General features: G+C 37.9%; 1 protein-coding gene across 6 annotated transcripts in view; it reads left to right on the top strand.

The window, feature by feature from the left end:
* LOC131146367 (uncharacterized) overlaps nucleotides 1-26200 on the top strand; it is a 50672-nt gene that overhangs the window by 11782 nt on the left and 12690 nt on the right. For all 6 annotated transcript variants that reach the window (XM_058095943.1, XM_058095945.1, XM_058095944.1 and 3 more), the window contains 2 exons: nucleotides 619-1987; nucleotides 7371-7650. In XM_058095943.1, coding sequence (XP_057951926.1) covers nucleotides 619-1987; nucleotides 7371-7650 — 1649 coding nt within the window. The remainder of the gene's footprint in view (nucleotides 1-618; nucleotides 1988-7370; nucleotides 7651-26200) is intronic.

Raw genomic sequence — 26200 nt, 5'->3', positions numbered from 1 at the left:
AAAACATCTCCCTAGGGAAAATTTGGAACGAACCAGATAGAAAATACAAAAATGCAGAACAAGAAAAATAGAAACCAAGAAAAAAACACACAGCGCACATAATCAGTCTTTCTCCACATTAGTGAAGGATGATTTTTTTAGCCAGCTTTCTCCATAATGTGTAATGTAACAGTTGGGACTTTCTGTTGCTTCAAACATAATGATCTTCCTATTGGCTACAGTTGTTCAATTGAAAATCATTTGCCAGGTCTTGCATCAACATCTGACTCGTTTATTGTTTGTTCATTGTTCCTTCAGAAGGCTATTATTTTAAACTTTTACAGACTTGTTGGTGTACTTTCTGTGATTAGTTATAGGTGATTTCAATGGTGTGACTTTTAGTGGTACTGCCATGTTTTTCATCTACTTGCTTGATCATTTATCCTTGAAATTTGTAGGCTTTCATCTAAAATCTCAACTCCTGGCATAACAAAAATTGTTCAAGTTTTTTAGGTTATTACACTGGGCTTTATGCTATTTTCTGTTTATAATTTCACATGACATGTATTTCTGTGTGATCTACTGATTTCCTTACTAACTTCCTAAGAGTAATAACTAATCCATGAAATGATCTTCCAGGTGGGAAAAGGCCAGCTGGAGGCAGTTGGTTGTCTGTAAGCCAGGGCATTGCTGAGGACACTTCTGACCTAGTTTCTGGATTTGCAACTGTTGGTGATGGATTAAGTGAATCCATTGACTATCCAAATGAGTATTGGGATTCTGATGAGTATGATGACGACGATGATGTTGGATATATGAGACAACCAATTGAAGATGAAGCATGGTTTCTAGCTCATGAAATTGATTACCCAAGTGACAATGAAAAGGGAACAGGGCATGGGAGTGTTCCAGATCCACAGGAAAGAGGCCCAACCAAAGATGAAGATGAGGATCAATCTTTTGCTGAGGAGGATTCTTACTTTTCTGGTGAGCAATATTTTCAAGGGAAAAATGTTGAACCAGTTACAGCTTCAGATGACCCTATGGGATTGTCGGCTACTGAAATATATGGCCGGCCTGATGAAAGTGATTTGATTGCTCAATATGATGGACGGTTGATGGATGAAGAAGAACTGAACTTGATGCGCGCAGAACCTGTCTGGCAGGGCTTTGTCACTCAAACAAATGAACTGATCTTGTTAGGTGACAAAACAGCTCTAAATGAGTGTGGAAGGTCTCGGCTAGATGATATTTGCATGGATGATGACCAGCGTGGTTCAGTTAGATCAATTGGTGTGGGGATCAATAGTGATGCAGCTGATATTGGCAGTGAAGTACGAGAAAGTTTGGTTGGAGGTAGTAGTGAGGGGGACTTGGAGTACTTTCACGATCATGAAATTGGTGCTGGTGGGTCCAGACATTCTCATCATGACTCAGATAAGAGATGTATTAATAGATCAAACAGCAATAAAAAGAGAACAAGTAAACATGATTTTGATAAACATGTTATGGGGAATTCTAATGATGCAGGCACACAGATGAAAAATCGTACAGAGGGGGGATTTTCTTTTATTCCCCCTTTAAGAGATGGGCAACTAGTTCAAGCAGGCTCTAGTAAATCTTTATGGTCAAACAAGTCCAATGCTGTTATCAGTGATGATGCAGATGACTGTTTGAATGCTCTGATGGGGACTGATGATATGCTTGCTCCATGGAGGCGGAAAAGCAGTGATTCATCTCCTGTCAAAAGTTCTAGGGATGATAATAATGCCAAAGCCGTAAGATCGGAAAATTCTACTCCTTCAACACTGTCAAATTACAGTTATAGTGAAAGAAAGCATGCAAAGAGAGAAGAGGATGAAAGCACTGGTGCTGCAAGAGAAGAAGAACTAGGGGCTTCACTAGAGGATGAAGAGGCGGCTGCTGTCCAAGAGCAAGTGAGGCAGATAAAAGTTCAGGAGGAGGAGTTTGAGACCTTCAATCTCAAGATTGTCCATAGGAAAAACAGGCATGTACTTACCTACAAATTCATTCAATTAGTATGAAGCTATTACAACTCCTATCCCCCCACCAAGCCACACCCACATGTGCAAGGGCAATGGTCCTACGGTATCTTCAAATCAATGATAATAAGATTGCATTGGTTCTGATTGATTGCAACTTAACGACACTGATTCTGTTGTGAGGTTTATTATTCTTTATAGTAGTATTGTAAGGATAAATAAAGTTATGAATGGCAACATGGAAACTAATTTCCTATTTATTTGCCTGATACTGGTAAATCAAAATAAAAGTTACTGTGTTTTTTTTTGGTGAGAATGTCTCATTTAGATGAATTAGACTTTTATTTATTTGATTTGTAATAATTTTACTGTTTGATTATCATTGATGCTAGCGTTGTTGTCTTCATTAAATTCAGTGTATTTGGTTCTAGAACATTATGCATTCAAATATGTGAAAATTTCTTAATTGAGAAACTTTTTACATGACTTGGCTTTTTCGTGATTCAAGCTAGGTATTGCCCAGTCTATGCTTTAGCAAAGTATATCCCAATTTTACCTTCTCCCTGCTTGAGGCATTAATGAATGGAAATTTCCAAGAATCAATTATGCACTCCACTCATAATGCGAGATTATGATGTGTTCTGATAATGAGGATTGTATTGTTTTTTTTTTTCCTTTGTGGATTTGTGGGCAAAAGGAGAAGGCAGCACAATAATTTAAACTGTTTGAAGATAAGAGGGCTTTCTGCTGAGGTTGTGCCAAAGGTTTTAATTTTTAAGGAGGAATTTAGGGGGAGAGTTAGGTATTGTGGAAGACATAAATGCTAAGAAAAAAATCAGAAATTCATATGATAGGGTTTGCAAAGGAAAGGAGGTAATGAATTTTTTTTTTTGGGGGGGTGGGGGGGAGTGTCAGATAATGAAAGCGATGGTCTTCGTGAGTTTGATAATGGTGGGGTTTTACTGTTGAATGAAATTAGGGAACACTGTGGATATGTTTCTGACTCCAGTGACGTTTTAGGGGACTTATTAGATGTACATACATCCCCTTTGGAAGGATTGGAGGGCGGGGGGGGGGGGGGGTTATGTTTGAAAATGATGATTTGGTTAATGAGCTGCAGCGCAGAGACAGTATTTTACCAGCACCAGTGGAGGAGATTTCAAGGAAGGATTTAGAAGTTCAATATCTCATGGATAAATTGGATTTAGAGTCTTTGTGATCCTGGGGGGGAGGGGAATGAAGTGTGTTTTGATGGGTGTAAAAACAAAGCTAAAAAGGGTCGTAGGGTGTTAGCTAACTTGAAGTGTTTGGTGAATTATGAAGGAATAGGATTGAAGAGGGGGTTCCTTGTTTAATTATTAATTTTATTTTTTATTTTTCATTTCATTTTATTTTATGGGTGGACTTCTTGTCCTCTTTTGTTGTAATTTCTATTTCTCTATCTAATATACCTTCTTTTATTATAAAAAAAAGGATTTTGAAAGGGTTTATAGCAAAGTGAGTTGGAATTCTCTTGCTAAGGTTATGGCTAGAACAGGATTTGGGGATAGATGGAGGATGGGGATGAGGGGGAAGCTTATCTAATGCTTTTTTTTTTCCCAGTCGTTCTTAATACTTTGAGCAGGTCAATAGATAGTGTGGTCGGTAGAGGATTTGTGAGGGGGTTAGGAGTGAGGAATGGGCAAGGTTATTAAAATTGGGTTCCTATGTAGGATCACTAGGATGGTTTGCAGGATCGGAACATGGAATCGAATCAAAGATCATAAGATTCTATTAGATAAATAAATATGAAAATGCATTTGTTTGTTGTTTTTTCATAAACTTTTATGATATAAACCTACAAAATTGGCTAGTAAGTGTTGAAGACTCAAAAAATTACTAGTATATACATTAGGGCCCTCATATTACTAAAAAGAAGAAAAGGTGAACTGTTCAAATTGTTGCATTCCTAACTTAAATCAAACTGGCTTACAAAGAAAATGCAATAATCACTAATAAAAAGACAAGAACATAATTTTTAATAGAAATTAGTTGACAAACAACCATACAATATGAATATCCATTTTTACTTTAAAAAAAAAAAGGCTTTTAACTAACAAAAGCTATACTATCAAGCAAGCTTCTACCTTAAATGTCAGCATCCAAGCTACCATTTGTCTCATTGGTATCACTAAGACTATCATCAATGACTTATTGAGGCCATCATCAAAATCATCAATATCATTATCATTATTATTGTTAAATGCATCAATGTGTTATTTACCTATCTTCATTCTTAATGTTTAAAGGTTGCATCACTTAATAATCACTAATGAACCAAAAAGTAAGGGGTCATTTGGTATCATTGTAAAAAGTTAGAGAAATGAAAATAAAAAATGAAGACCAAAAATCAAAAATAGAAACTAAAAACTAGAAACCAGCAACCTGTTCGGTTAGCATTTATAAAACTAATACAAATTAAAAGTTAATTAAAAAAATACCCATTTTCATCTTTAAATCAAATAATATTATAAAAATATGATTAAAATAATAAAATTACAAATAATACACATTAAACAATTACTATAATAAAAATGAAATTTATTATAATTATTTTACTTAATTGTTCTACTTTTAAATTTTACTTAATAGTAAAAATTTTACTAGACATGACAATTGGAAAAAAGTGAGTATTTTATAATTGGTTTGATTATTATTTATGCATGTTTTTATTTTAATTATATTTAAATTAATATGATCATTTATTTTTTATTTTAATTTAAAAGTGTATAAAATGAATAATTTAATCCAAAAAAAATATTTCTGGATATTAAAATTTTTGGCAATAGTTTGCCAAAGCAACTAAAAACCATAAAATTTGGTTTTCAGTTTTTTGGCAAACAGCTGAAAATTGGCAACAAAAACAGAAAAATGACAACATAAACAAACGCGTTTTTATAATATGTTTTTTCACTACGGAGAAACAGAAACAGAAAACAGAAAATAACAAGGATACCAAACAAACCCTAAATTTTTTGATTCATAATTTCGTCAACATAAAATAAACCAAATTACTTTCTAAGTTGTCTATTTCATGTATAAGTTATACAGGACAAAACCCCCAACCTATATAAAAAGTATTTTAGAAATGATATTAAAAATATTAAAGAATGTAGGATCTTTTGATCCTACTATGATCCTACCAATTTGGAATTCTAGGTAGGATCTGGATCATTTTAGTAAAGTAGGATCTGTATTGCCATTTTAACAACCATGGGAGTGAGGGAGTTTCTTCAGTTTGCTAATGATGCAAGTTTTTCTTAGATTTTTGTGAGGAATCTTTTTCAAATCTGCTGACTATCTTACAAATCTTGGAGAAGGTTTTGGGCTTGAAAATGAATTTGACAAAGAGTGAGATCACTGGTGTTAACTTGAGTGACTGTGATTCTAGATCTTTGGATTTTGCCTCTTTAGCTGTTTGTAATATTTTATAGTGGCCTTTGACTTATTTAGGGGTTCCTTTGGAGGCAATCCTAGGTCTCTTGGGTTCTGGGCTCCTGTCGTGGTGAAGGCGTGTAAGTCACTTGAGGGGTGAAAGGGGGTTTATTTTTCTCTCTAGGTGGTTGCATTACACTCATTCATGCTTGTATCTCTAGTAGCTACCAGTATTTCTTATGCATTGTTAAGAGTCCTTGTAAGTGTTTCTAGGAGAATTGAGTGGGTTGCAAGGGATTTCCTGAGAAGAAGGATCATCTTTGGTTAGTTGGAAGGTGGTGTGTAGGTCCAAGGAAGAGGGGGGTTTTGGGTCTTGGTAATTTAGTGTTTAAAAAAATTGCTCTTTTGGGTAAATGATTATGGCGGCTTCCTTTAGAGGAACATTATCTCCGGAAAAAGTTAAAAAACCAAATTTGGCTTGTACAGGAATGGGTGGGATGGAAATATGGGGATGAGATGCTTCTTTGAGTCCTTGGAGGTGTAATTCAGAACTTTATCCTCTTTTTACCTCATTTGCCAAATTTTATGTTGGTAATGGGTCTCATATTCGTTTCTGAGAAGATGTTGTGGTGGGTGATTCGGCGTTGTTCATTTCCTTTCCTCGTCCTTATCACCTACCCTTGCTGCTGCAATGGGGTTACCTCCTCTTTCTTGATTATTAATGGGGCCAACTTTCTTGGGAATTCCATTTTGTTGGTCTCCTAATGAAAGGGAGGAGGATGAACTCTCAGCCTTGTTGGGTTTGCTTGAGGGTTTCTGCCCTTCTAATTGGAAGGATACTTGATTGTGGTCTCTTCATTTTTGGGGGGGAGTTTTCTTGAAATTTTTTTTGTGATCATTTGATTCAGATAAATGTGCCGTCCATGCTTTGTGGTTGTAGTTGGAAGGCCAAGGTTCCCTTGAATATTAAGGCTTTTATTTGGTAAGTTGTTCTTAATAAAGTTGACACCAGCAATTTGTTGCACATATGGTGCCTCTTCTAAGGTTTTATCCCTGGATTTGTGCACTCTTTCTTTGGATAGTTCAGAATCAGTTTCTCATCTCCTTTGCACTGTTCTTTTTCTTGTAAGGTTTCGAATAGGCTTTTTGTATGTTTGATTAGAGTTGGCTGTGTTTTCATTCAGTTGAGAATTTGTTGGCTACTTCCTTTGTGTGGGTTTGGCAGGACTGGAGATCATTTGAAGTTCTGAAAGTGTGGGATTATTTTTTTCTATTTTTCATGAGGTGTTTGGATGGAGGGGAATGCTCGTATCTATGCAGGGAAAAAGATGTCTTTATCTCTGCTTTGGGATAAGATGAAGTATTTTGGCCTCACTGTGGGCTTTTGCAGATGGGTGTTTTTTAAGGGCTGTGTTTTCTGGATTTATAGTGTGATTGGAAGGCGGTGTTATTTTGATTGTAATTTGTTCTTATTTATTTATTTATTTTTAGGAGGTTTTTAATGCTAGTTTATTATGCACATTCTTGATTCTTTAATAATATTTATTCTTTTTCTATAAATAAGTAGTAAATCTGGAACCTCATTTATATTCCAGAAAATTTGATATGCTTAATTGCCTATATAGAATTTTCTATCAGATGAAGTCATTTTTTGCAAGTGGAAGTGACATCAGCATTATGGAAACTTGCTATTGTTGATTTGTTGTTAATATTGGCTATTCTAGCATTATCAGCATATGTTTTAAGATTTTCTTGCTGATTAGTTTTAGAGAAATGGGTAATGCTGCTCCAACCTTGGAACAGGGAACAGTAGTACAGCACTGCAATTGCAAAGCCAGCAGTAGTGTTGGTTCTTCGTAATTATTGTTTCCTATCGCTAAACAAAAGTAGCTTCTAAGTTTCAGTTCTCTTCTTTTCCTGTGCTTTTGCCTTTTGGGACATTTTTTTACCTGAACTTTTGTTTTTATTGCTCAGAACGGGCTTCGAGGAAGACAAAAATTTTCATGTTGTTTTAAATTCAGTCATAGCTGGACGATATCATGTTACTGAGTATCTTGGGTCAGCAGCATTCAGTAAAGCAATTCAAGCACATGACTTGCACACGGGTATGGATGTTTGTGTGAAGATCATAAAAAACAACAAGGATTTTTTTGATCAGAGCCTTGATGAGATAAAGCTTCTTAAGTTTGTCAACAAGCATGATCCTGCTGACAAGTACCATATTCTCAGATTGTATGATTACTTTTATTACCGAGTAAGTGGATGGGTGGCTTAATTGCTAACTTATTTTGCATTTTAACTTGCTAGTTCTAACACTTCTTCTTACTCATGCCTGTTCTAAAATTTACACTGTATACATGTTTCATGCTTCTTAAAATTTCTGCCTACCCATGTCGATTTAAATTTAAAGGCTTTTTTTATTTTTATTTTTATATTGGTGGTACTGCTCTTTGTTGTTTCTAAAGAAGTGGATCCTAGGGACAGAGCCATAATTCTGTAATTGTTAGCAGCAGAGTCATAATATTTTAATTTTCAGAGGCAGAGTTTTAGTTTCTTAATATTAAGATATTTTCGTGGATTATTCATATGATAATTTTTTTTGAAGTCTTTAGTGAGTCTTAATTGTAAATTATGTGCTTGGAAGGAGTCATAGGTTGGTTTAGAAGTTCCTTGCTTCCCAAGCAAGTTAGTCCTAGTAGAATTACTAAATATGGAGTCTGTATACAGGGTTATATTTTTTTGATTCTAGAGAGAATGTGAGATGAGTTGATAAGACTTTCTAGCATTATTGTTTTCTCTTGGCCGTGTGGATTTTGTCGTGGTTGTGAGTGAATTTCTTGCAAACCCAGGTGGATCTCCTAGGTTTTATCCTTTTTTTTTTTTCCCCTTTCTCAAGTGCTGTTTGCTCACACTGTTCAGCATCTGAACAGCTCTTCCATTTTATACCCAACAACAGCCCTAGAACCCTAAAACCCTAATTATAGTTACCTAAATCCTGGTCTTTATGCTGCACAGAGTTTCCGGCAACATTTTCCATCCATTCCATCCTTTCTGGTTGACTTCCCTAAATTCTACCATGAAGACAAACCTAAAAACCCCATACTTTCCCTAATCCAAGCATATCTTTCCCTAATCAGCCCTGCTTTGGTTTGGTTTTTGTGATCAGCAAAGAGAAATATTATTTATTGTAGGATGAATGCATCAAGGGGATGCCACCCAAGTACAAAGGAAAAAACAAAAAACAACACAACCCTAACTGTGTGGTCTCAAGGAAATCAACGATTACAAAAAATTCCCTCCAAATCAGCCCACCAGCCTACTTTGCCAACTAGGATCATAGTTACTCCAACGGTCCATGACAGCTTGAAGGGGTGAAACTGTTCCCTCAAAAGCTCTCCTGTTCCTGTCCCTCCATGCCATCCAAAAAATTGCAAGGGGATGAGGGGAAGAGACTTCCTTACGTCCTTGTTGGAGTAGATCCTGTTTCAAGCCCATAATTCGCTCTCCACCATAGCTGCAGTGATCCATTTCTGTTTGACCATGGAGATGGCCAAGTTCCAGATTTTCTGGTCCAAGAACAGTGCAAGAGGATGTGCTCAATCATTTCAGCCTGCTCCAGGCATAAAAAGCACCTGTTAATGTGAGGATAAGCCCATTTTCAGGTGGTTTTCAATTGTAAGGATCGTCCTGAGAGTTGCCTTCCACGTGAAAAAAAGTAACCTTTGTGGAGGCTGCAGTTTTTGTTTCCAAGGGAAATTGCAGCTGCACTCTGCTGGTGAGATAAAGTGTTTATGAAGTAATCTCACCATGAAGTTTCCATCCTTGTATAAAGCTAATTTGAGATCTTTGGAGGTGGCCTGGCGCTGGATTTTGTAATGACTGCTGGAGAAATCTGTTAAAATGTCAGACTCCCTATCAAAAGCCATTCCTTGTCAAGCGAATATTCCAGAACGTTCCCTGATTAGTGATGATGCCTGCTTTGGTTTGGTAACAGAGCTTCAGTTTCTCCATGGTGTTTTCACAGAAGAGGAGTGTTATATTACCACTTCAACTAAAAGCTTAAGTTGTTAGATTGTGGGCCAACAATGCATATCAAGGCTGAATTCTCCCCTGCACATGCAACACATTGCATGTGGAGAAATAAACAAACAATGAATGACACTCGTATTGAGAGGAATGTGGTAATTTTTTTTAACGAACTTGTAGTAAATATGGACAACAAGACTAGAACCCAGGACCTCTTGGCAACCATGGGTCTGACACTGTATTAAATTACCACTTTACCTAAAAGCTCAAGCTGTTAGGTTGTGGGCCAACAATGTATATGAAGCCTTAACAAGGAGATTCTGTATGCATGAACTGATCCACTAGAAGAGATCCAGTAGAGAGCAACTTGAAAAGCATATGCAAGCCAAACGCTTTTGATGAGATTAATTTTTCTGTTCTGGAAATTTGATTGTTTGCTGCAAGATGGGGAGGTAAGAGGGGCGCGCGTGGCCCAATGGCAAAGGTGTTGCCTCAAACCTGAAGGTCACTGGTCCAAGTCATGGAAATTGCCTCCCCAAATGTGGAGGTAAGTGGTGTACGTCACGCCTTACCTAGACTCTCAACATGATGTGGAAATCTTATGCTCTAGGTGTTCCATTTTACTGTGAGATGTGGAGGTGTTGAAGATAAAAAGGATTACTGGTGATTTAAGTATGGATTGAATCTTGAAATTCTAGAAAAGAGATAGCTGGTGCTAAATTCTATGACCTCCAAGAGATTGTAAATGCGGAGCTCTTATGTGGATGTTGCCCCTTATGCTAATGAAGCCTGCTGACCAAGTCTGAATTAGCACTTTCCAGATCAGGAATACTGGAAAAGGCAGCAGAACATGATGCAAGACTATGCCAGCCACAAAAATGGCTGAATCTGGTAGGAGAACATTGAGCCACAAGAAAGAACTGCCGTAAGTTTTCTCAAAATAGATAAAAAGAAACAAGGTCACTTGCAATGCGACTGTAAAAGTACATTATGCAGACGCAAATCAGCACTTAGGTGATTGATCATGGTCTTGACATGCCTTCAAAGTTATCTCATGAAGCTTAACTTATCATTCAATAAGATAAAAATGAAGAAATTGAACTTGGTTTTGGATCATGTGATGCCGATGGTTTAGATGGTGATGAAGTGATTTGCCTTGCAGGGTATAATTGAGAGAATTGAAGGACCTTAAAAATGGACTGTTTGTTCTAATGATTCTGCTTCTAGAAAAATTGAGCAAGACACGCCATCTGTGGCAATTGAAAAGATGAAATGTGGCTTGTTTCCTAGTAAAGCTGAAATTATGGACAAAATTGGACAGATGCAGTGCCAGCAATCATGGGGGTCAGGAATTAGGGCTGGAGTTCCAACATCCCAGTGCCATTTTTCTGAGCCAACATGTATTTTCTTGGTCATTTCGAATTTATGTTGGTTTGAGTAGATCTCTCACTAGTCCTGGGTGGTTGGTTTTCTCCCCTTCTTCTTATCTCTTATTGGACTCTATCCCTAACTCCTCAACTTCTCTGATAACAAAATATTAGTTTGAAGTCATATTCTCCAAAATCTATATCCACAACCCAAAAACTCAAAACCATACAATATAAACCATGATTACCAATCTTGATATTGCTCATATCTCTGATTTTCAGCATACCTCCAATTTGTTAGTGCTCCAAGTTTCTGTGCTAAATTTTACCCATTAAAATCCAAATTAAAACCCTAACTTTTCTGTTTCAATGACCCTTTTTTAGCAACCCTATGTCTATTTTCTGGCTCTTAGTGGAATGGCAATGCCTGAAGCAATATTTTTGGCTCTAGAATCCAATACCACCTTATATAGAAGCAAATTGACTCTCAAATCACCAACTTATTTCGTATCACCACGTCATCTAAGGACATGTCTTAAAAAATTAAATAAACTTTTTTAAGGGTGAAATTGCAAGAAAAATTAAGGTGGGTGCGTTATGTCATCACAATCACTGTCCTGTACATAGGGGTACTTTTTCTCTTGCTGTCACTCCTATTCCCTATTTACATTCCCCCAAAATTACCTTATTTGGAGTAGGGATCTACACAGGTCCAGGAAAATGGAACAAATTTCCTTCTTCATTTCAAGTTTTTAACATTTCTTTCCTTTGGTGAAGTATAGAGTTGGCAATGGCGAGAGTACTTTTTTTTTGAGGGAGGAGATATTCCTTTTTCTTGTGCCTTTTCTCAGCTTTATTGTCTTTCTGAGTCTCATAATGAGAGAGAGTTAATCTTTTCTCAATGTTAAATGTTCTTGGTAATTTTTGTTGCTCTCCTAGAAGCGATAGAAGAATTGGTCTTTATATGCTTCTAGGGAATTTTCTTGCAAAAACTTCTTTTGTCCATTTAAATTGTGATCCTAATGTTTGATTTTTTCCCTTTGAAGTCTATTATTTTGAAAGTTAGGGCGCCTTCTAAATTTAAGATTTTTCCTTGGTCTATAGTCCTCAGCATAAGTAGTACTAATGATTTGTTGTAACGACGTGACCTAATAAGGCTAGCTTTCTTAAAATATGTATTCTTTGCTAATCTACTAGTGAGATTAATGCCTGTATCCTTTTGCATTGTCCCTTCTTATTTTTTGTTCGTGGAATAAGCTGTTTGAGGTCTTTGCAGATTAGTGGGTTTCTTTGAAGTGTATTCTTCTTTGTAAATTAGAGGCTTTAGTATTGGTAATGAGGCAAAGATCCTTTGATAGTGCATGACTGTGTTGTATTTAGTTGGGACTCAATGCTAAAATTTTTAAGTGCTGACTTTTTCTTTCTGGATTTGTTGTGGGATGAAATGGTGTTTCTGGCATCATTTTGGTGGTTGTTTTTGATGGTTTCAAGGAAGTGCTTTTATTAGTTAACATGCGAAGGGATGCACAGACTTTGCTTTGCTAATTTCTAAATTTTGTTTTTGTTTTCCTTCCCTTTGGGTGGGTATCTTCTTCTCTGTCTTTGTTCTCATATTCTTTCATAATATGTGTATGCGTGTAGGGGTGAGCATAATTTGGCCAAAAACCGAATTAACCGAATTAATTGAGCAAATTTGGTCAGTTCGGTTTGGTTAAAAAGTTATTCTGTTTGGTTCAATTTAGTTTTCATTTTCATTGATTTTTGGTTTTCGGTTTCTGGTTCAGTTTTAGGGTTTAATATTTTCAGTTAACTGAATTAACCAAATTAGATATATTAATAATTAATAGTTATATATATATATATATATATATATTATACATGCACATTAAAATCTCAACTTTCCCGAATCAGTTCTGAACTTCTAACCCTAAGGCCTAAGCTTCTACTCTTCCCTCCTGTGTCTCTCCGAGTCTTTGACTGTTTGACAGTCAACTCACCCTTGCCCCTTAGTGGCTCCCTTCCCCATTGACCAATCCCCAATCCGGCAGTCCCGAACTCCCCCTGCTCTCGAACCTTGCGGCGCTAACAGCCTACCAACTTGGCAATTTACTGCTCTTGACTTTGATTAGGGTCACGAACTCTCGGCGTCACCCCTTCTTGGCTTTTCCCTTCCCTGCGGCAGCTTCTGTCACATCTTGGAGCCTTGGTGCTCCCAAAACCCTAGCTTCTACCATTCACCAAGTCACTGCTGGACTGAACAAGGTTCACCACCGAATCAAACTCTTATCTCTTCATAAAATTTTATATTTATAAAAATTTTTACATGTTTTTTTTGGGGAAAACAATTGTAATCTTAGAGTTTTTGCAATTTGCTTAATTTATATTAAGATTTGATTAAAATGAATGACCTAAATTGAAGATAGGTCTCTTTATCCATTTATAAAACAAATTAAATACATTCTAATGACAATAATACCCCTACTAACTCTTACTAATTAACTTACTAACACACTGAATAATAATGATAGCACTAAAAGACATAAATAACCTCTAACACTCCCCCTCAAGCTGGAGCATAAATGTCACATGCTCCTAGCTTGTGACAAATAAATTTAACACGAGCATCTCCCAACGGTTTGGTGAACAAAATAGCAAGCTGCGTATCTGACTTCACATAAGCGGCAGTAATGAGCTTCTGCACAAGTTTCTTTGAAACAAAGTGGCAATTAACTTCAATATGCTTCGTTCGCTCATGAAAGACAAGGTTGGAGGCAATATGAAGAGCATCTTGATTGTCACTAGGGGGGTGAGTCAAGCTTACTCACGAGGTATTCGGACTCTACTCGCCCACTAACTCGACTCGACTCGATTCTACTTGAGTTCGAGTCGAGTTCGAGCTCAATAATAGTACTTGAGTTGAGTTTCAAGCCTAATCGGGTTTTTTAATTGTATAAATATATTTAACATTTTATATACATTATATATATTTATATATGTATTTAATAATAATTTATAATCGAGTCTAGCTTAATCGAGTCAAGCTCGAGTTTTATGAACTTATAGTCGAGCTGAGTTCGAGTTTGAAAATTATGAAATCGATCGAGTTCGAGTCGAGTTTTGAGCTCAACATTTTTGAGTCGAGTCGAGTTGAGTTCGAATATTTTAGAGTGTCGACTCGACTCGATTTGTCACACGTCAACTTCATAGGCTGAGAATGAGAAATACCCAATTCTTCCAACATGTTCTTCAACCAGACAAGTTCACAAGCAGTGTGAGCTAGAGCTCTATATTTTGATTCAATACTTGACCTGACTACCATATTTTGTCTCGTACTCTTCCAAGAAACCAAATTACCATCAACCAAGATACAGTACCCGGTTGTGGATCTCTAAACGGAAGGCAACCTAGCCCAAACAACATTTGTATATCCATGGATATAAGTGTGACTGATCACAATATAAAAGACCTCTCTTGGGTGCACCTTTGAGATATCTCAAGATGTGAATTACTGCGTCCCAATGACTTGTCCTTGGAGAATTTAGAAATTTACTCACAACACTTGTTGCAAAAAATATATCCGACCGAGTGACTATGAGATAAATTCAACTTTCCAACAAGTCTTCAGTATTGTCTAGGATTAGGTATCAAATTACCTATATCTAGCACTAACTTGCTGTTAGGATCCATGGGTTTATCAACCGGTTTAGATCCCAACAATCTAGTTTCATCAAACAGATCAAGAATGTGCTTCCTTTGTGATAAAACAATTCCCATACAAAATCTAGATACTTCTACAGCCAAGAAGTATTTCAACGGTTGGTCTAAAACTTAGCTTGTAGAAAATGTTTGAGACTCTGAATACCTATATCATCGTTGCCTGTAATAACAATATCATCCACATAAAAAACATTTAGGATACTACCCGATGAAGTATCACGATAAAACACGGAATGTTCCACAACACACCGTTGAAGACCAAACTCAAGTACTACAACATTGAAACGACCAAACCTTGCTTTGGGAGACTGTTTTAAACCATATAAAGCCTTCTTGAGCTGACACACTAAGCCTGACTCCTCTTGAGCAATAAACCAAGGTGGTTGCTCGATATAAACCTCCTCCTCAAGGTCACCATGCAAGAAGACATTCTTCACATCTAACTGATGGAGAGGTCAATGACAAGTAGTAGCCAAGGAGATGAACAAATGTACTAGTGTAAGTTTGGCAATTGAGAAAAAGTATGAAAATGATCCAGACCGTATACTTGAGTGTATTCCTTAGCAACAAGATGAGCCACAAGACCATCAGGGTTGACTTTCACAGTGTAAACCCATTGATGACCAACCACAAACTTGCAGGAGGAAGAGGTACCAAGCCCCAAAAGCATTCATCTCTTCAACCATAACATCCCTCCACCTAGAATGGGCTAAGGTTTTCGAAACAGATTTAGGAAGGGTAGTAGATGATATAACAGTAACAAAACAATAATAAGAGGGTGATAAGGAGTCATAACAAAGAAGATGTCTATTGTTCCTTTCTGTAACCCCATTTTGTTGAGGAGTGTAGGCTCAAGATGATTGATGGACAATACCAAACTGAGTCATATAAGTAATGAATTGTGCATTGAAATACTCTTTAGCATTATCATGTTGAAGTATTTGAACTAGCAAACCAAATTAAGTCTTTATTTCTGAACAAAAAGCACAAAATACATGAAATAACTTGAAACGATCTTTTATTAAATATAACCTAGTCATTCTTGAATAATCATCCACAAAGGTTACAAAGTATTGAAAACCCAATTTGGACACAACCCTACTAGACCCCAAACATTAGAATGAACTAACATAAAATGCCTTGCAGCTCATTTATTGATTAGGTGAAAGGAACACGATGGTGCTTTACCAAAATTGCAAGACTCACAATCAAGACTAGACACAAAACTCAAACTAAGAACAAGACATTTTAACTTTTATAATGAAGGATGGCCAAGGCGACAATGAATTTGAAAAGTTGTGGCAGCAACAATGTGGATGATAGAAGGAGATAGCGACTCAAAGTGATAGAGCCACCAACTTCACGCCTTTTGCTAATCGTATTCTTTGTCTTCAAATCCTGAATAACCACATAATCAGGGAAGAATGTGATTGAACAATTCATGGATATGGTAATTTTGTTAATGAACATAAGATTGAAAGGAAATTTGGGAATATATAAAACCGAAGGAAGAGAAATAGAAGAAGTGGGATTTACAGTCCCAATTCCCTTGATTGCAATGGTGTATCCATCAACAAGAGTAACACAAGGTAAATTTGTTGGATATTAACGAGTGAAGAAGAAGCTAGGTATATTTGTGATATGATCCGTGGTACCGGAGTCTATGACCCATGGACTAGGACGAGAAGTACTGGATGACATGCGTACTATGGGATTACTTGTTTGTGCAAGAGATGCAATGGGAAAAGAAGCTTGTTGTGACTCTTGATATTGTTGGAACTTGGAATACTCTTCCTCTAACATGGATACAGTATGTTGCCACCTACTTGGCCCCAAAAGTGTGGAGTTGGTGGTGGCTGAATTGGCTGCCCCCAAAGGTGTGAAGTTGGTGGTGGCTGCCTTGGCAACACGTGAAAGTCTACTGGGAAGATCCCAACATTGCTCAATAGTATGATTACTCTGTTCGCAATGAGTGCACTTGCGAGTATCTCTACCTTGTCTGTCTCTACCACTACGACCACTCGATCTACCTCGATAACTTTTGTGACTGTTTGGTAGAGAACTAGAATCACCCTGTGTACCAAAGGCTGTCTTCTTAGAGCCAGATGCAAGAGTAGGAGAATGCGTGCTAAAGGAAGCTCGAAAGACACGAGAATAAACTTCGCAAATGATGGCAGCTCGACATTACTAAGTATCTGGTACTGGATTGCCTTAAACTTGGGTTTCAAGCCTGCTATAACACAAAGAAGCTATAACACAAAGAACTATCATCTGCTCCCTCTGCTTTTGCATCTCACAAATGTTGGTAGTTATAGGTTGTGCAACGTTAAGCTCCTCATGAATATGCTTCATCTCAAATAATTTGCAATACTCCTATCTCCTTGTTGTAACTGAAAGTACTCTTTGGATAAATCATACATACGTGTAATTTTACTAGAGTGTAGAAGTTTGACATAATCCCAAATCTCCTTGCACGTATTTGGATGCATACACATCTATGCAATCTATCACTCCATTGAATTCCACAAGAGGGAAACAATCAAGGCATCTTCTTGAACCCACACACCTTTTCTCTTCTCATCAGAAGGATCTGGTTGAAGCAAATGGTCAGATTTTCCTAATCCTGCTAAATAAACCTGAACAACTTTAGACCATTGAACATAGTTCTTTCCATCCAATTTTTGAGTCATTATTTGTGGCAGTGATGTAGGAAACAAATTTTTGGGATTCATAGATTCCATCCCAACACTCACAAATCAGCAACCGCACCAATGTTAAACAATAACAATCAAAACTAATTGGGACAATCGCAAACTATGTGAAGCACTGAGCCACCGATAAAATCACGGGTGAGGTGAATGACTCACCGACGGATATAGCACTGCCATGGCCTCACAATTGAACATAGGAACGCTGCCACCACTCCAAAAAAAAACCCACAAAGAAGCCTTCACAAACCCTGAACTGAGATTAATGGAATACCGCGAATGCTTGGTTGAAAAAGGTTGGATTTTTTAGCCAAAAACTGGCCCAACAGGTTGATAACATTGTCTAGATAAGGAATCAGAACATGGCAGAGGAAAAAAGAAAAGGAAAAAGGTGGCCGGAAATTCAGCGCGTGGGGTTAGTGCTGCTGGTATGTGGCTGATGCGTGGGGTTCCTCCAGCAATGGGGTTTTGTAGGGTTAGGCTTTGGGGTTTTGTTTCTAAGTGTATGGTTGGTTTTGTGAAATAATGTGGGGTGGAGGTGGATCTGGGAAGGACAGATGCGAGAATGGTTTTTTCGGCGATGGCTGAGGGGAATAGGGATTAGGTTGGATCATGCTCTGATACCATGTTAAGATTTGATTAAAATGATTAACCTAACTTGATTATAGGTCTTTCCCTCTATTTATAATGCAAATTAAACACTTTCTAATGACAATTATACCCTTATTTACTCTCACTAATTAACGTACTAGCACACTTAATAATATTAATACAAAAATATATAAATAACCTCTAACAATTTAAACTCTATGCTTTGACAGGTTAGGGTTTTGCTCCGATCACTGCTTGTTTGGTCGCTGTGAACTACTCATTTCTCTTCTAATCTACTTAATAGGAATGAAGATTTATCATTGTATTGTGCTATATTTTGTTGACTCTGCCACATAGCTATTAATGAAGATATGTAATAGAAATCATTTTATAAAATCAATCAGTTTGAAACCATAGAAAAGCATGCACTTTTTTTTTTTTACATTTAATTTTTTTACTATTTAATTCGGTTAAAATTTGTTAATTGAATTTCAGTTCGGTCGGTTTGGGAATTGGTTAACAAGGAATTTTGGTTTGGTTTGGTTTGCATTATTTTTTAACTGCATTTTTTTTGTTAATTCAGTTAATTAACCGAATTAGCCATACTGACCGAATGCTCACCCCTAGACTGTGTGCGCGTTATCAAAAGACAAAGATCAAGCTGTTTTCCAAGTTGAGAAAAGAAATTTTAGTAGGGTGATGTGATTTCTAGATGGCCTTTCGAGAAAAATCTGCCATCACCAATGTTCTTCTTCTACCCCCCTTTTCTCTCTCTCTCTCTCTCTCTCTCTCTCTCTCTCTTTTGGCAATCTCCTTGTTATGAGAGTATATGCTGGAGCTGCCTTCATATGGGACTTCATCTAACCAACACTCTCATTGTATGCTAACATTTTCCTTGTATGGTAACTACAAATTCTAGTCTCAGTCTTGAGCATGCTTTGTTGTAGTAGATTCCAAGAAAAACCAACTGCAATGAGCATCATGCTTGGGCTAGCCATAGCATCTTGTCTCTTACCAGCACCTAGTGACCGGGGATGCAAAACCTGTATGTGAACAAAGACACTCCCTCTTAAATACCTCAAGCTTTAATTCCTGTCTAACGACTTTCACCTTTTTGTGATCCACTTTTATAATGCCAAACCATAAGGATCCCTATCCGGCTTGGTACTCCCCTCTTTCCAATGATCAAATCTAGCTTCTTAGGCATAGTAATCTTCCCCCACAAGCGCTCATTTCCATAATAACGTTCCTGGGGGCGCTTTCTAGGAAGAGCTTTCAAAATTGAAAATATGAAGGAATTTGACACCCAAACTTTTCAGTCTCAGACTGGGTCAAAAAATTATCCTTTTACTAGCTTAATCCGAGTTTTTCTAGGTATGCCTTTCCCTTTACACTACCTTATTCAAATAACTTTATATCACTTATTTAGTGCTTGGAGTCTATGTTAAAGGATCCTAAACCATTTAGTCCTCTCTCTTATGTGAAGTAATGCATGAAGGTTGGTGGTTGCGGAAAAGAAATCTTTTGACTTGGTTCTTGATGAAGAACGAATCGATTTGCCCAGGATCACCAAATACTGCAAGGCTAGAAGTGTTTCCATCTTCCTTGAGGTGGGGAAGGTGAGGTGGTTTTTTCTTGGGCTAACTTCTCGGCCTGCAACAGCCCCAATCTTGGCTTTGAAGGAAGAGGAATGGGGAGAAAATCCTGATGTTCCAACTCAAAAAGAATGACTTAGGTAGGTTCCTTGCACTGTCAAGACCTCAGGAAAGGAGGAGGAGGCAAATCACTTTTCCCGATGGACTTGACTCTTACGGGTGGCACGTGATCTCAACAGCTGCAGAAGAGCTGGGCTGATGAATCTTACCCCAGGAATGCTTAGAGCAGCAAAAAGGAAGATCAACGTAGGGAGTTGAAATGAGTGGAGTTTTCTGTTAATTGTGATATAATCATAGAAAATGCGAGTTTTTTTTTTAGATACTGAGGTGGCTGGATGCAGCAAGAGATATTTTTTGGACTTAAAAACTTTAAAAATCATCACTTGGAATGTCAGGGGCCTCAGTGATAAAGCCAAAAGGCGTGCTGAGAAGTGTTTTTTAATAGTTTGAACAAGACACATGATGTGTTTTAAGGAAACTAAGTTGGATACTATTGAGTATTGACAGGAGTCTCACTACTAGTATCCAGGGATGTATAAGAACAACAGTTGGATTCGCCTAAAGGTTGATGGTTGTGCTGGAGGGATCCTGGTCACTTGGAAGGAAAACATTGTTGAACTGGTTGAGCACACAACTGGAGTCTTCTCAGTTTCTTGCCTCTTTTAAGTTGGATGACAATTTCTGTTGGTTCTTTATGGGCGCGTATTGACCAGGCAAAGGTTCATCCAGGCATTTACTGTTGAATGAGCTATATGAAGCCAGAACAATATTGGATGCTCTGTTGGTTATCACTTGTCAGATGGAAATTTAACATGGTGCTCTTCCCGCTTGAAAGGTTTAGAGGAATTTGAAGAATACAATTATGAAAGTATTCACGGACATCATATGAATGGTTTTGTTGATCTCCCTCTTATTGGGGGCGATTTTACCTGGTCCAATTCAAGAGAGCACCCCCTCCTCGAGAATTGATAGGTATCTAATCTCGATGGGCTGGGAGGACTATTTTCAAAGTTTACCAAAAAGCTCCTCCCTCACCTCTAGCCACCACTTTCTCTTCTTGTTAGATACACCAAAGAAATAAAGTGGCGCCAACTCCCTTCCACTTTGGAAACGTGTGGCTTAAACAAGAGGGTTTTGGAAAGCTTATCAACGAGTGGTGGTCTACTTTCTACTTTGAAGTATATGCAAGTTTTGTTTTCTCATGTCCAAGCTGAAAGAGATTAAAGAAAAACTCAAATGGGAACAGCAACACCATTGGTGATATCCATGCAAAGAAAGAAATCACCTTAGGAGAATCCATTGGGCAGGACCAACATGCCTTTGTTGAATGGAGGCAAATCATGGATGCTGTGCTCATTTCGTTTGAAATTGTGCTTAGTCATTCAAGAGCTTGGAAGGGTGGAATTGCCTGCAAACTTGATATGGAAAGTGCTTTTGACCATGTTTGCTGGGGTTTCCTTTTGGATGTTCCTTGCATAGAGTAGTGCATCACCCGGCGACGTCCTTCCCATTCTAGTTAATTGCTGTCTTTAAGATTCTTTTACCCTCCAGGAAATTATGACAAGGAGATCCCCTTTTTCCCTTGCTTTTGATCATCGTCATGGATGTTCTCAGCCTTTTGTTACAAAACGCCTTGAGTCAAGACTCTTAAAGTGTTGGCTCTGGAAGGAAATGTTAGGAAGCTGGAAGTTTCTCATCTTTTTGAGATGATACCATGATCCTCTGGTGAAGCAGAAGCTCATGAAAATCTTAATCCCAGTTGATTACTTATTTGCTTTGGTGCAATTTCTAGTTAAAAAATTTGGGAAAGCTCCCATTGGAAATGCGAACTATTGCAATCTTTGTCTAGTATCATGGGCTGCAAGTTTTTACTTTTCCTATGATCTACTTTGGTCTCGCTCTTGGTGCATAGTTCAATGAAAAGAGGTTTAAGGATCCTATTGTTGAATTTTTTTTTTTTTTGAAAAATGGCTGGTTAGAAGCATGACTTCCTTTTCAAAGTGGTAGATTCACTCTCATCCAAAGCACCTTCTCCAACCTCCTAGTTTATTTCATGCCCTTCTGCCCTAGTCCTTGTTCTGTGCCAATAAGATTGTAAGACATTTGGAAAAAAAAAATTCTTTGGGAAAATTATGGGGAAGTGTGTAAGTTTCATTTAGTTAGGTGGAATGTTGTCTAGCAACCAAACCCAAGAGGTTGTCTAGGTCCCAACTCTCTCTCTCTCTCTCTCTCTCATCAAGGAGGATTTCGTGGGTAAGTGGATGTGGAGATTCATAAATGAGGAGTACTTTGGAGATAGATCATTGCTTTACCATGGTGTTGACCACAAAGTGTGGATTTCAAATGCACCAAGGCAGTGTTCAGTGTTTGACTATTGATGATGAAGGTATTGCTGCTGTGGACACAATGGGTGGATCTCATCCACTTCCATGTTTGAAATGGGAGTGACTCCCTTTGGCGTGACAGCTGGCATGAATCATCTCCTCTGAGCTCTCAATTTCCAATGCTCATGATTGAAAGCTTGAACCTTTTGCTGATTTTTTTGGCTGTTTTATAGAAACTTCACCAGGCAAATGCACCAAGGCAGTGTTCAGTGTTTGACTTTTGTGGTGATGGTATGGTTGCTGTGGACACAATGGGTGGATCTCATCCACTTCCATGTTTGAAATGGGAGCAACTCCTTTTGGTGTGACGGCTGGCATGACTCATCCCTCTGAGCTCTCAATTTCCTGCAATCTTCAATTTTTCCTGTAACAAAGTGCTTTGTTCCAGGCTGTCAACGGGGCAGCCTGGTACATTTTTCTTGTTCCAATGCTCATGATTGAAAGCTTGAACCTTTTGCTGATTTTTATGGCTGTTTTATAGAAACTTCACCAGGATCAATTTGGATGTACCCTTGTGGAAGCTCAATAAAAATGGTCGCTTAGTCAGATCTTTCCACAAGAAGCTTGAGAGGGGCTGTAGAGGGGCTGTGAGACCAGATTTGATTCCCCTTGGAAAGCCATTTGGAATATTCTTGCTGTCAAATATTTTGTGAATGGTCTAATAAATTGGCCTTGGGTTCTGTATATTATATATAGACTTTACAAGAATGCTATACATGAAAAGTAAATAAGGTCTCGCATGATTCTAGCCCTATACAAGTAACTATAATCTGTCAAGCCCTATACATGTAAACTAAATATATGCTAACTGTACAAAATAATGAATGGAATTATAAGGAAATAAATGTGGGCTGAAGTAAGGAAAGAAATCTTTTGCTTTGCTGTTCCATTGACACTTGCGCCAGGCAACTTTGGGGAAGATTCTTACACTTAATAATCTTCAGAGAAGGGCTTTCATTTTGGTTAATATATGCTTTCTTTGCGATGTTGATGCTGAAACTGTTGACCACCTTCTGCTCCATTTCCCCCTGGGCCAGAATATTTTGGAATCTGGCCACTGCTCTTTCAGGACAGCAATGGGTCACTGTTGAATCTGTGGGAAAAGGAATCTGGGTTGGAAGGGTATTTCTGCGAATAGAGCCATAGAGGAAGGAAAGACAGCCTTGTCCTTGAGCTCTCTCACCATCTATTTGATTGGGTGGAAGCTCATGAAGGAACTTCTACTTCTCCCACAATCCTCAATGATAGATGGTTTTCTACCTTCCTGGTTTGGTGCTGGTCACTCATGTAATTTTTTTATATATTGGATACACTATACTGTTGATTGATCTCTTTTTGCATTTTTTCTTCTTCATGTTTGTAATTGGGTGGCACCCCCTAGGGTGCTGTTTTAATCTAGAATTTTGTTCAACCAAAACATTTTAACATGGCACCACAGTTTTCTCAATTTCTTGAAAACAAACACATTGGAGATATGCTAGTACACACTCCTCACTGAGCCAATAGGGAAGAATTCTGCAGTGTTAATTGCCTCAGTATTCTTAGGAATGAAAGTTACAATGGTTTAGGCTGTCTTAAAATCTCACTTATAGCATATAGAAGCATCTAGATATCTTGTGAGGCTCATGAAAAGCCCCTAAAGAACCTCTCAATTTTCTTACAAAACAGCCATGGTAAAATCATTTTGGCTCAGAGCTTTATCACCAATACCTTGGTTGACAATTTAATAGCTTGAGCTTTTAAGTCAAGTGACTTGGTGTTAGCGCCTTGGTGGTCAGGATATCCTGGTTAAATTTTTGCTGTTTCCTACATTTATCTTCTGTTTGTTATATTTTCTTAAGTTTATTTGTACACTTAATGGTTTTTCTTTAGCATGTTTTTAGACTTCCATACGTGATTAGTCTGATTTGAGGGAGAGCATTGAGGGTTGAAGTTTGATATACATTATTGGCCTGCAATGTTCTAGCTTAAACTTTTAAATTGCTCACTTAATGGTAATCATGGTTCAGAATAAAGATTCCAATAGAACTATAGATGGCATTTTGTGTTGATTCCCACCGCAAAAACTTGCCCATCAATCTCCCACTAGCCGAAAAATTTATAGATTTTATGAGCTTTAGCTATTTTAAGGTAGAATTTAAGCCTGTCTGAAGGCTTACTTTAAAATTGTGGGCCCAAGGTTGGGTTGAATCCAGGAAAAAGATCAAGTAAAACAAGCTTGTTGGGGTTAGGCTCTTAAAGTGGGGTTGATTTTGTATGTTAATCTGAGGAGGGGTGGGGGGGGGGGGGGGGGGGGGGGGTGTAGAGAGGCATAGTTCAGGATTAGAGGCGGGCAGGAACAGGGCTTAGAAAGAGGGTTGAGGTTTTGGGAAGAATTTTCTATGTTGGGTTCGCTTAGGAAGATGTCGAGTGATTTGGTGGTTGGAAGAGAAGATTTTGAGAGTTCATGCTTGGGAAGCAGCCAAGAGAAAGATATTAAGGATATGTCTTAAGGCGTTTTTCTTTTTAAAACCTGCACCGGTGACCAACCTGGTAAAGCAACTGGGTTGATCCAACCAGTTGAACTGGTGGGTCAGACCAGTGTTCGAACCAGTTATATATATTTATTACAAACATAATTGTATTGTGAGTAGGGCTTAATAATAATATTCAAGCTCATATTAGATGATAGTCGTAGAATATTACTCAATTAAGATGTCGAGTGATTTGGTGGTTGGAAGAGAAGATTTTGAGAGTTCATGCTTGGGAAGCAGCCAAGAGAAAGATATTAAGGGTATGTCTTAAGGTGTTTTTCTTTTTAAAACCTGGACCGGTGACCAACCTGGTAAAGCAACTGGGTTGATCCAACCAGTTGAACTGGTGGGTCAGACCAGTGTTCGAACCAGTTATATATATTTATTACAAACATAATTGTATTGTGAGTAGGGCTTAATAATAATATTTAAGCTCATATTAGATGATAGTCGTAGAATATTTTACTCAATTAAGTTTGACGTATGGTAGAAGACGTGGATCAATTTATAACAATATTTAGAAAGAACAAGAGAGGATATAATTCTTTGTGAAAATGAATTTTAGAGCATGCATTAATTTGAATTTGAATGAGTTTAGACAAAATTTAAATAATTTTGTACTTTATTTTGTTCAAATAAAAGAATTTAAATTTTAATTAAATTATACATACAGCGTGTGCATACATGTGGGTGTACTGCCATGGACTTCACAGCATGTAAGCCTGTATGGAATATGGATGTGGGTGCACTCATATGTAGATGCCCTTGTATAGAAAATATCCATCTATACTTTGTTAGAAAATTAAACACAAGCTTGCAGCGGATTCAGTGGCGAGCCTCTCTCCTTTACCTTGCAGCAGGTTGTGGGTTTTATCCCTTTTGGCTGCAAACTTTCTTTTTATTGTATTTATGAAAGACGTTGGGTCAACCCAGCCAGGTCACTGGTTCAGGCTGGGTCCAAGTTGACAGGTTCTGTCTGGGTTGATCTCGGTCTATCCGGTTTGCAGCCATCATCCAGACAGGTAAATGAGCCGGTTCCGGTCCCGGTCAGGCCTGGTTGGATCTGCCTCTCTGGTCTGGGTTTAAAAACCATGGTCTGAGGTATTACCCCTCATAACAACCTCCGTGGGTTTCAAGGAGTTGATGGAGGTCTTCAGTCATCATAGCTCATAGGTGCTTCATGTGCTAGTATGTTACCCAATCATTATCTTGTTTGCTGGATGGAGTTTTTGAGTTGAATTGCTGTGTGATCATCTTCAAGAGCAGGTTTCAAACTGGGCGTCATGCAGGGTGAAATCACCAAGTAATCTAATTGGAGTCTCCTTTGAAGGATTTGATTGTTTGAGGAGCAGGTATGGCAGGAAAGGAAGTTAAAAGGATTGGAATTCTCAGTCATTATTATAGCAGTGGAGGTGCTAAGGGGACAACAGGGGTCAAGGAAAGTAAGGGTTTTAATGTACTTTTATGGAGGGTGAGAATGCTATACTCTTGATTGTGCGGTGTTCAAAGGACAACTGGAAGGTGACTGTTGTAAAAAATTTCTTAGGGAAAGGGGTCTCTGTTTGTTTACATATTTTATTAGAGGCGTTTGGGGTGTTAGAAATGGTAATAGATTTTTTTCTTGCCAGGTACTTGTGGGGTGGTGATTGTTTTGTGGAATGTGAAAGTAGAGGCAGCTGACATATGGACAGGGAACTTTCAGCAAATTGGTTCCAGGAGGAAGTTTTCCTGTTGTTATTTACAGGCTTGTGGGGTCCAGGTGAAGGCCAGGCTAGAGTTGCAGCCTAATGGTATTCGGTTGAGATTTTGACTTCATTCTTTATTTGCAAGAAAAAGGCATGGA

Source organism: Malania oleifera, chromosome 13, assembly GCF_029873635.1.
Source record: "Malania oleifera isolate guangnan ecotype guangnan chromosome 13, ASM2987363v1, whole genome shotgun sequence".
Classification (NCBI taxonomy): Eukaryota; Viridiplantae; Streptophyta; class Magnoliopsida; order Santalales; family Ximeniaceae; genus Malania; species Malania oleifera.
Note: the sequence above shows the minus strand (reverse complement) of the source record. Positions and strands in the feature narration are given on the sequence as shown.